This window comes from Stegodyphus dumicola, chromosome X1, assembly GCF_044657685.1.
Source record: "Stegodyphus dumicola isolate Sdum_Otavi_A_Nest chromosome X1, ASM4465768v1".
In the NCBI taxonomy this organism is placed as follows: domain Eukaryota; kingdom Metazoa; phylum Arthropoda; class Arachnida; order Araneae; family Eresidae; genus Stegodyphus; species Stegodyphus dumicola.
Window position 1 is genome coordinate 70,674,947 of NC_140780.1, and position 11,412 is coordinate 70,686,358.

Consider the following 11,412-nt stretch of genomic DNA (forward strand, 5'->3'; position numbering starts at 1 on the left):
TGATGTGAGCCGGAAACCCAAGTCACATGAGCTTGTAAATAAGTCCGTCATGCCAAACCCTGTCAAAGGCTTTAGCTATGTCACGTGTTAAGAAGAAACGTTCGTTGACAAAACGTCAGATGCGCCGAGAATCTCAAATCCTTCCAGTGCCATCAAACAGGTAAAGAATTTCCTGCGAAATGTGTCCTCTGTCAACACCGACTCTACTACAAGCCAGATGGCGGTTTTGTGACGTCACAAGTTGTGGTCATCGGGGATTTGATGCGTCGTCCGTTGTAACGAACGAAGCGTGCTTGTTGCTATTGCTATTTTACAGTGTCCTTTTGTTGACATATTTGTTGGTCGATTCCGACTTAATTTTGACAAATATGGGTGGATGTGTTGCATCAAATTGTTCCAATCATTCAAAAAATAAGTTTAGGACGTTTCGCCAAAGATGAAGAAAATGGATAATTAATTCTCGTCAAAATCAATGGATTCCGGTTTCAAAAGCATGTTTTTGAGGTAAGTTCAGCATCGAATTTTCTCATAGAATGTTAGAATAAATTACTCTTCGTATTTCTTTAAAACGTGCATTTTCGTTTAACTATCATTTATTAATGATCAAATGATTTTATAAATACAAAATAAACTGCGGAATGTGTGTGTGTTTGTGCAGTAAATTATAGCCGATACTGTTTGTGATGTTTCTTTTATTATCGTTTGTAAAATTGTACACTACATTTCATGTAAATTTTGTGCTTGGTTAGAAATGTGATATGACTTTTCGTGTTTCAATTTTACTCTACAATTGGTAATTTAAAGTCGCATGCTATATTTTGATGTATTGTCACCAAACCTGTTGGTTTGCACCTTTGTTAAAAATTGGATACATAGTTACGATCTAAATTATAAATTATTTAGGTTTTTCGTTATATTAAAATAAATAAATTGTGTATTTGTCTAGGCATTTTGAAGAAGTATTAATTTAAATATTCTATGCATCATTTTGATCCTATTATCATGCTTTTATGTTATAGTAAACCTTCATGTTGTATTTCTAACTATAGTTACTTTAAATTTATTTTCAATGTGTGAACAGGAAATATGTTTTAATTAGCAGTATTAATTAATTAATTTTGCAAATTTAGGGGGGATTTAAAAGTCCTCCTGAAATTTTTAAATTATGCTTTCTATGTGAAAAAATAATCCAAAATTTTCAAGACAAAATAATATGTGGAAATATAACTATGGACGAAGAATTTATAAATATGCAAAATCAGATGAGGTAAATATTCCCTCCTGTTACAATATCAAAACAAAGATCATAAAATGTTTGATTGTACATGGAATTTTTTTTTTTTTTTTTTTTCAAGAGGCTTATTCAAAATAAAATGCAGCATGAGGAAAGTTTTGAAGCTCCTGCTTTTAAAAGGAAGAAACTAAATTAGAATCTGAATCGACAGTTTAAGAAGTTTTTACTGTTCAGTTCTGTCTGTGAAAAAGTACATTAGTTATTGCTGAAAAATTGTTGCTTATCTCTTAGAACAATAGTTATACCCACGAGTAGCTGAATGGTTAAGGTTACTAAATGCTAAGAGTACATTTTCTGTTCTTTTTCTGAACATGCTGTCTGCATGGTTGGTTTTTTTTTTTTTTTAGTTTTTTTTGCGTATAAAGTGAATACAAGCCAGTTCTCATTAGAAAGTCCTTCACCATGAGTAGATAGCACTTTTGAGCTTTGTGATAGTCAACTAACCAAACTGTTATGAATATTAGATAATAAGCTTAACATTGGTGAAGATCTTTCTCGTAAATTTGACATGGAATATCTCTTGGTCTGCTAAATCAAATTTACTTTTGTGTGACCTTAAATCAGAGGCACCAATCGTGAATCTGTTTTGGCGTGTTTTAAGAATTATAAATGAAAAATTTATTGCTACTCTGGAAGAATGCTCAACTAATGTTTACCTTACTAATCAATTCTTATAGTATTGTAATGGCTTGCTCTGTTGCAAATTATTCGCTAACCAGAAACTTTCAGTACTGCATTTCCTTTAATTGTGTTTTTGTTTATGCCCTTTCAGTTATAATTCTTATAATCATAGGGATAATAAAAGTATTTAATTACTTTATATTTAAGAAATAATTAAGTTTTTTTTATTTATGGTAATATTTTGCACAGATTATAAAGTAAACATTTCACAAAAGAGAGCATATATTTTCGGGAATATTGTTTAAAGTAAAAATGATATCAGTTTTTAAACATTATATATATATATTAAGAAAATAAAATCAGGCTCTAGTGTAGAATTGGGTGCCCCTTTGATTAGCGACATTTTTTTTTTTTTTTTTTTTTTTAAATTTTGGCAGTGAAACCTTGCTTCAGGTTACCATGATAGTTTTAACTTTGTTTTAGCTTCCTTATTTAAATGAAAATAGATTGATGTGTACATGGACAAATTTAAGGCAGTGCACAATGCCTAGTTTGTGCAATTCTAGGATGCTTTTTTAAGTGAAAACATATCGATGTGTACATGGACACAGAGTTCGTGCAATTCTTTTTTTTCCTTTTACTTATTACATGCTCCGCCTTTAGGCACTACAGGAAAAGGAGGAATGCCCCGTGGAGGTCTTGCTAAAATCCTAGTATACGGTGCAGCCTTGGTGCAATTTTGAAAATTATCGCCACCATCAAAATGACCTGTTTAACTACTCATCGTATATGTCCCGTTTACTGCTCATCATAAAGTGGGCAAAAGTAGCCAAATCCCTTGTGCACCAGATACTAGGATTAAACTTTTAAAATCCTAGTATACGGTGCAGCCTTGGTGCGATTTTGAAACTTATCGCCAACACCATAAATGACCCAAAGAACGTCTATGTATATACTATACACTATATACATAGTATATGCTATGTATAACTATATATATTCTTTGAATGACGCGTTTACTACTCATCATATATGTCCCGTTTTTACTGCTCATCATAAAGTCGCCAAATCCTGTGTGCACCGGATACTAGGATTAAACCGAGGTCTTTTTAAGGTAAACTGGCTCATATCCAAGTTACACATGGGGAAAGCCACGAAAACGCCCATGCAGCCAGCCCATTTGCCGGGATTCGAACCCTGGACCGAACTACCAGTGTTCAGCGGCTTTTACCGCTTGCCCACTGGTGGGCTTGTGCGATTCTTTGACTTCTTATTTTGGTTTTGTATAGCGGCCATTTTGAAATTGTGCCTTCCTGACGCCAATCTTGGTGTCAAAAAAGAATCGCCAAAATACAAGGGATACCCAATTGTAAACTTTTACCTAAAATCACTACTCATCATGACACCAAATTTTTTAAAATGAATTTAGATCAAGACTATGCAAATTGTAAACAAAAACCAATGCACGTATAAAGAATTCTTTATTTGATTGCAGTCTTAATGTGACATGTCAGAACACTTTTCATATTTCACATTTTATTTATTCATTAAAAATTATTATGCATTCAAGTTTGTTTTCATTTTAAACTTAGTTTTGAAAAGGCATAATAAATTATTTTCCAGAATATAATATCTGTTGTAATGTCCATAGATGGATTTATATTAAAATATAAAATTTTATTTGTTAGAAAATAATACAAATTTTCATAAATTCAACTGCTAAAGAAAAATACACAACAGTAAATTTATAACAAATTTTATTACAGCATCTTTACACATATCATTATAACTGAAATCCGACACAATTTATTCTGCGTTGACACAAAAGAAATACAATGCAAGAATATAAAACTCGATCATTATAAGAAATGAACATTCGTAATATGAATCATTTATTATCTTCATAATAAATGGTTTTCTCTCCTTTTAATGCAATATTCAGGTATAGAATCCAGTACAGTTCTGTTATGGGGAAGCCATCGGCAAATTTTTTGCTAAACTCGCCAAGAGACTGGTTCATATGAAGTCGCCAATGTTTACTTCTAAAGTCATTAGAATGTTAACTTTTTTAAGAAAATGTAAAAGAATGTCTTTTCAAAATTGGCAATGAGAATGCAAATTCCAAAGATGTAATGGTCACTTGTATTTCAATCAACAGGCCTTCAACACAAGTTTCCCATATTCTATTATAAAATCTCTGGTTTCAATGATAAATGTAAGAGAATACATGTCAATATAGAATAATGACAATACACCAATGGCATTTTAGGGAAAAAAAAAAAAAGTTTGCTTATTATCAATAATTAAATTTACAGTTATATGAAATAAAATAAACATACCCATTACATGCATCACAAGGTAATTTGTTTAAGAAATATTTTTCCATTCTTATGATACTCAGTTTCATAATATCCACAATTATCTGGGACATTTTTTTACTTCTTCAGCACATAAAGCTCTTGCAATAATCAAAGATCTTTCCATCTATTTTATAATACTGACGATTTGTTACACAAGACACCACACTGATAAGCACAAATGTATATTACCAAATGAAGAGTTTTTGTTGAAAATAAGGAGGATGAATTATTCCAATACTTATATTTGGAATTAAATCATGCACACAATCAAGTTCTAGATATTCCTTTGTTAATCATTTTCTTTATCATTCAGGACTGATCGATATTCTTGAACAGAGTGGTGTGACAATGGATATTGCACATATTTTTTAGTCCACAAAGCACCAATTCTTAACTTCAATAAACTAAGATATATCCTATGCATTTTTACACCTGAGAGCCATTTCATGATAAAAACACTCCTTTCTTCGTTATGAATACCTGAAACAAAGAAAGAAAAAACAGAACAAATTTATTTTTTAGTCTTAAATCATATATCATATAACTATTATACAGGTGAAATGTTATAAAGACCTATGTATATAACTTTGTAAAGACTTATAAATTAATATCATAATATATTTATAGAGCTTGGGTTAAAATTATTATTATGAAATATAATTATTGCTGTATGTCTCTTTTTCTTTTTAATAAACAACAAGGTGTTAGCCGAGGTTTCCAATCCTCGTTACCAAAGTGTATGTAGTAGAGCCTTATCATGTCAGGAAAAGTGCAATGACAGAAAAGGATACCGGACGTCCCTTGCAGTCACACTTCATCATTCTTTATTTAATTATTTCAATAACTTTTCAAATTTTTAGTCTGTTTGCTTATTTTTCATGTTCCAAAACGAAAAGTCCCTAGGCCATTTCCAAGTCGTTTTCCAGTAGAAGCAGTCCGGCTAATTCTATCTTTGGATTTCTTAACAGTGAGATTTTTTATGGGGTGGGGTAGTTAGCCCCACACCCAACCCCCAACCTGGACGACCAGTTCCCTGATATAATCCCCAGGGGCAGGGTGCCCGGCTATACCCCCAGACGCTGGGTACCCATTTTAGTCGCCTTTTACGACATGTATGAGCTACATTGGGACTATTCTTTCACACCCGGTCACCACACGGGTATATTAGTAGATTGATTTGTGCTTATTCACTGTGAATAATGTGAAGAGCAAATATTACTTGAGCTGAACATGTAGTACTATCCAGAAAGAGTCCATACAATTATTGCATAAATAGAAATATTAGAGTTAGATTGTGCAGAAAGAAGACATTATGGAATTTGTCTTTTTTCTACACTACTACACTATGCCATGTAATTGCAGGATACAAAATCTTAAATAATGATGAACATTTTAAGAAACACAATTGAAATACAAAATAGAAACTTTGGGAACTTGAGAAGTAACTGAGTATAAAGAAAATTTTAAATAATATAAAATCTTCAGTAATGCCAAAAACTTGGTTAAATAACTAAATAAGCAAAGAATAATATCTACAAGTCCAGAATAAATTATGATATTTAGCATTTAAATGTATAATAAATATGCTTCTTAAATCTCAGCTGCTCAGCAACGATGACACGTAGATATTTAGCAAAGGCGCTTGTAAATACAATATAGAAATTTCAGGACCTTGAGAAGTAACTTAGTATAAAGCAAATTAAAAATTATATAAAATCTTGAGTAATATTAAAAACTTGGTTAAATAAGCAAAGAATAATATATACAAGTCCAAAATAAATTTTGGCATAAAGCAATTTAAATGTATAACAAACATGCTTCTTAAATCTCAGCTGCTCACCAAAGATGACACGTAGATATTTAGCAAAGATGCAGTTTGAGAGAACTTTAAAATTTACTTTTAAAGACAGCATCAATGTTACTTTGCAAGTGTCTGAAGTTTTCTTTTTTTTTCTTTATTGGACTTAATATCGTCATTTTTCCTATTGCAAAGATTCTTGAGTATGATATTTGTTGATATCCAAATTATCAGTTTGCTTATACTTTCACTTGTATGACCATTATCACAAATAATATCATCAAAGAGCATTTCTTTTAATTCTAAAATTTTAAAAGTCAAATTTGCAACAATTTTCCTCTGATTTTGTTCCAACAAAAAATCTTCATATTCTTCACTATACAGCTTATTTACAATTAAATAATTATACATAATTATATTTACAATAAATGGTTTTGGCCACCTGAGTCCACCACCATCAAGATTCTTTATAAGATCATACGTTTGATCATGATTAACTGCGGAATTTATTGTAATGTTTTCTTTGCAGGTACAGCATTTTACTTTCTTTAAAACTGCATGACAACAGTAACCACCCAAATAAGTCAGAACTGGCAGATGGCTACTAATGCCCTTCACATCACTCTCCGTAATATTTAATGATGGGTAATATACTGTATTATCTAATTCTATAATATCATGAAGATTATCATCATATTCAAATGATGTTAAAGGGACAGTAGTATTTTTAATAATCAATTCTAACTTAATACTTGATTGTATTCTTAATTTTTTTTCACATTCTAATAACTGTCTCATTGAAATATGATACTGAGAACCAGAAAGTTGTCTGTATTTACCAAACCGGGCTTCAAGAGCATCAGTCTGAATTTTTCCTGGAAGTATATATTTCATTCCAAGCTCTTCAACACAATATCTAGTCAACTCCAGTATACCATAAGTAGTTTGTTTGAGAGCTGCATGAGTTTCTTTTGTAAGTATGCCTGTTGAACATTTCATTGATTCCCATGCATCTAACCAGTTAAGAAACTGATTGAGGAAAATAACTTTTGGATCAGAATCATCTGCTGTTAATGGCTTCATAAATTCACTCTTTTGATGTATACCTTTAAACATAGTTTTAACATTCATAATATCCCACCATTTGCATATTATGGATATAAACTCAGATGTATCTGAATAGTGTGGTATTTCATGCAAAAGACCCAAATGAATCAGACCTTCAATAGTAAATTTATTGAAAATCTTAAGAACCAGTTCAATGTTTTGTTTCTCTAAATTAGAAGGTGAAAGACTTTTTAGAGTTAAACCATTAGAAAATGCAATCAGTTGGTCATTTTCAATTTCATGTAGCTTTCTCAAAGACATAAACGAAGCAGTTTTGAAGTGCTTCTTTGAAAGATCTTCAATATTTGGAAAAAACATACATGTACAGGATTTTTCTGGTTCAGCCAATTGTTCCTTATATTTTTAAATAAATGAACTGCATCTGTTATGTAGAAAAGAGGCCTATTCCCATTCATTGGATGTTTGTAAACTAATGAATTACGTGGTGGATTTGAAAAAAAACTCATGGCTTTTCTATTTATTGCATTGTTGTCTGTAATAACACAAATAACAATAATTCCCATATTTTCAAGACCTCTAATCACTTTTTTAATTACATAATGTAATGTTTCAAAATTTATTGTGTTAACAGGCATAATATGTACTACCTCTTTGAATGAAGATTCCAAACTGGATATCATAAAAGCAAATGCACTGGTTGCCGGACTGGAAGAATCAAATGCAGCCCCAACGACAGAGCCTCCTTTGTAATCAAAATATGGCTGAACATAAATTTCATCTACCAAAAGAATCACTTTTCTTTCTCGATCCTCAAGGAAAGTTACACGATTTTTTATATATTTTAAAAAATTTTCATCAATTGTTTCATTACATGGTGACAATACTAAATTGCTACAAATTTTTTTTTAAAGTCGAAGGATGAGGCATAATAATACTGCCACTATCCCTTAAAAATTTATATGCATGTGGTGATATAGTATTTAACAAGCATGCTAACACTAGTACATCAGGATTGTATCTAAAATTATTTTTAGGGCAAAGTAAAAGATTCATCTGGTCTTGCAAAAATTTAATAATGCTCTCATTTTTGTCGTTAGAGATAGTTTGCAGTAATTCATTAATTATATCAATTGTTATGGTTAATTTTGAATTTAACTCTTTGGTTTGAAGATTAGCCAATTTATCTAAAACAGTCCTAATTTCATTAAAATTTGTAACTTTATGTGGGAATGTGTAAGGAGATAATTGCATAATAGATTTTTCTTTAATAAATACAGACATTTCTTGATTGTCATTCACAACTACAGAATAATCAATTGATGGCCCAGGACTAAAAACAATATGAATAAAGCAAACAGTTGAGGTATCTGGAACTGTGTATACATGCCAAAATGCTGATATTCCATAGCGATCAATACATGACAAAATATCATTAGAACAATTAATTTTCAAATCATTATTATACATTTCATATTCTTTAAGGCTTTCACGCAATGCTTTCTGTAAATTATGGCACTCGCGGGCAGTTTTTTTTTGCATCAGGATCTTCTCGTACAATGGTGCTACTTTTTGAACTGTATACAGATGGATAGTCCTTAAATATTGATGGCACTGTATTTTCTTTTAATCTACGCACCTGAAGTGGAGCAGAAATTAAAATTCCATTCTTAGAATCAAATGCTGAAGCTTCAACTTTAAAATCACTTTCCTTGAAATGCAATTCACAAACCTTTAGAGAAAATAAAAAAATAAAAATAAAAAAAAAAAAAAAAAAACATTATGTTAATAGTAATAGTTTAAAAATCAGAGGGTTCATTCTGAGCATTTGTAGTAAAGAATATTCATTTCACAGATAGAACCAGAGAATATTTGCAGTGATTAAAGCTCTATTTCAATCCTTTATTTCTGTATATCCTGGTTTATGTAACAAAATATTATCATTTAAAAATTTCTGAATGAACCCTTATATGTAATTAGAATCTACACTATTAATTAATAACTCTACTTTACTTACCTTTGAACTCTTTTTGGGTGAAAAGTCTTTCCGTTGGATTGCAGAAAGCCACTCTCTCTTCAAATCTTCATTTTTAGGAAAGGAGAATACAGACACTTTTGGTCCTGTTGGGTAGTTTCCCTTACATAATGGTACACAGCATCTACCCGGCATTTTAATAACTGAAATGTTTTTATTTAAATTAATATATAAAAGGGAGTAAATAGTTATGTATAAAATATAAATTAATTATTTTTAAATATAAAAGGGAGTAAATAGTTATAGTGTATAGCTAATGGCATGTAAAATTTTAAGAATAAGCTGTGTTAGCTTATATTATAACATCAAATTTATACAGGTCCATAAAAAGATGTTTTATTCTGAAACAGATCAGGTAATATAACTATGCGAAGCCCGTTTATTCTACGATGGGCTGACACAACATTATTCAAAAAGAAATTATACATAGCACAGCAGCCTTGTCTCTACCAGAAATAACACATGTATACTAGAACATACGCCTAAAAACGTTGATATAATTAGAAAAATATAACTTTACAGAAGTAAAGTAATGTATTCTTACCTCTCTAAAATACATCCAACCTTAAAACCATAAAAAAATCAAAGTATTCTGCTTCAGCGTTCGCACAACGTAAGAAGCTTCAGCAATCAGCAAAGAGCCACTGCATTCTATTCTATTCAATTACTGTTGCAAAAATGGCCTTGGCTACTAAGAGCCTTAATCCATTCCGTTTCTATCATGCTGTATCAGCCGGTTGGTAGAAGAAAATATTGGTGTAGAACACCCGCACAGAGGCGAAAAATTAATAGGAGTTAATCCTGCGATTATAGATGAACGTGTGATAAGCAATTGGCATTTAGCAATTATTACGGCAGTGGTCTCAGGTCTCATGCAGTCAGGCGGCATGGCGGTCAGATCGTAAAAGCAATCCTTCATCCTCGGCATCCACTCCAATGCCAATGATTTAACAATTTCGGAGTTCCTATGGTTCAAAACCATTTACCTCCTCATCAGAATTACTAAAAGCGAGCAGAAATGGGAAAAAATTTTGCATAAGTGAATTACTTGATGTACACTAGAAGGAGCCACTGGCTCAAGAAAGTTTAGGGATAGAGATGAGAAAATAAAAACTTAAGTATCATAATATTTTTTTATAAGTTTTTAGGTTTTATAATTTTTTTGTATTTTATATTTTATACTTTTTTTTGGTTTTTATAATATTTTTTTATACACAATACAACACTAAAGCAGAAAGCGGAGAGGAAAGAGTTTAAGATTAATAGGCTCATTGGCATGTGGCTTGTGTAGGATAGTGCAAATAATAAATATGAACGCGTTGAAAATATTCATAGGCAGATTTTAAAAGTCTGCGGGAGATGTGATTCTATGCAAACAGATTGATAACTTTGCTAGAAGATCTTGATTACAGGTAGTGATGGTGATAAAGCAATTATATGGCAGCTCGCTGAAGAGACGTCCTTCCTTCATGGCGCGGAGACTGGAACTGAGGTAGAACAATGCCAATGATTTAAAAATTTCGGAGTTCCTATGGTTCAAAACCATCTACCTCCACATCAGAATTTCTAAAAGAATTTCAGAAATAGGAAAAATTTTGCATAAGTGATTTACTTGATGCACACTAGAGGGAGCCACAGGCTCAAGAAAGTTTAGGGATAGGGATGAGAAAATAAAAACTTAAGTATCATAATTTTTTTATAAGTTTTTAGGTTTTTAAAATTTTTTTTGTATTTTATATTTTATACTTTTTTTGGTTTTTTATAATTTTTTATACACAGTACAAACACTAAAGCAAAAAGTGGATAGGAAAGATTTTACGATTAATAGGCTCATTGGCATGTGGCTTGTGTTGGAGAGTGCAAATATTTATTGAGATCGCGATGAAAATATTCTTAGGCAGATTTGAAATCTGCGGGAGATGTGATTCTTAAGTAAACAGATTGATAACTTTGCTTGAAGATCTTGATAGTAGTAGCAGAGGATGAAATAAGCAATTATATGGCAGCTCGCTGAAGAGACGTCCTTCCTTCATGGCGCGGGGGCTGGAACTGAGGTTGATCGAAGATCATATGCTTTGTAATAGTGTCAGAGCGCGAACGCTCTTTTACTATGTTTCATATTAAAACTATCAGGAGTTAGAGTTCGTTAATGAGCTGTCCGAGACTGGTGTTTGAGTATAGAATTGAGGTGAGCCGTTCTTCAACCGGCGAGGCGGTGGTGGCGGGACCACACTAGTCT

The 11,412-nt window shown here is 31.6% G+C and overlaps 1 protein-coding gene across 2 annotated transcripts; it reads right to left on the minus strand.

The window, feature by feature from the left end:
- Window positions 1–3,643: 3,643 nt before the first annotated feature.
- LOC118188331 (THAP domain-containing protein 1-like) lies at window positions 3,644–9,823 on the minus strand. Of its 2 annotated transcripts, XM_085807177.1 has the most exons (4): window positions 9,718–9,823; window positions 9,156–9,316; window positions 8,778–8,870; window positions 3,648–4,755 (listed from the first exon to the last, which is right to left on the minus strand). In XM_085807177.1, the coding sequence occupies exons 2-4, from the start codon at window positions 9,306–9,308 to the stop codon at window positions 4,720–4,722; spliced, it is 282 nt and encodes a 93-aa protein (XP_085663303.1). In that variant the 5' UTR covers window positions 9,309–9,316; window positions 9,718–9,823; the 3' UTR covers window positions 3,648–4,719. The 2 variants fall into 2 exon arrangements, 1 of the variants encoding a protein (XP_085663303.1); XR_015038374.1 differs by lacking the exons at window positions 8,778–8,870; window positions 9,156–9,316; window positions 9,718–9,823 and adding an exon at window positions 6,090–7,574 and having other exon boundaries at window positions 3,644–4,755.
- Between the last annotated feature and the right edge of the window lie 1,589 nt (window positions 9,824–11,412).

Excerpts from the sequence above, each read along its gene's own strand:
- LOC118188331 (XM_085807177.1), bottom strand. The coding sequence starts at position 9,308 with ATGCCGGGTAGATGCTGTGTACCATTATGTAAGGGAAACTACCCAACA. Across the intron at positions 8,871-9,155 it reads CACCCAAAAAGAGTTCAAAG|GTTTGTGAATTGCATTTCAA; the intron begins GTAAGTAAAGTA and ends TTTTCTCTAAAG. Across the intron at positions 4,756-8,777 it reads TAATTTCTGCTCCACTTCAG|GTATTCATAACGAAGAAAGG; the intron begins GTGCGTAGATTA and ends TCTTTGTTTCAG.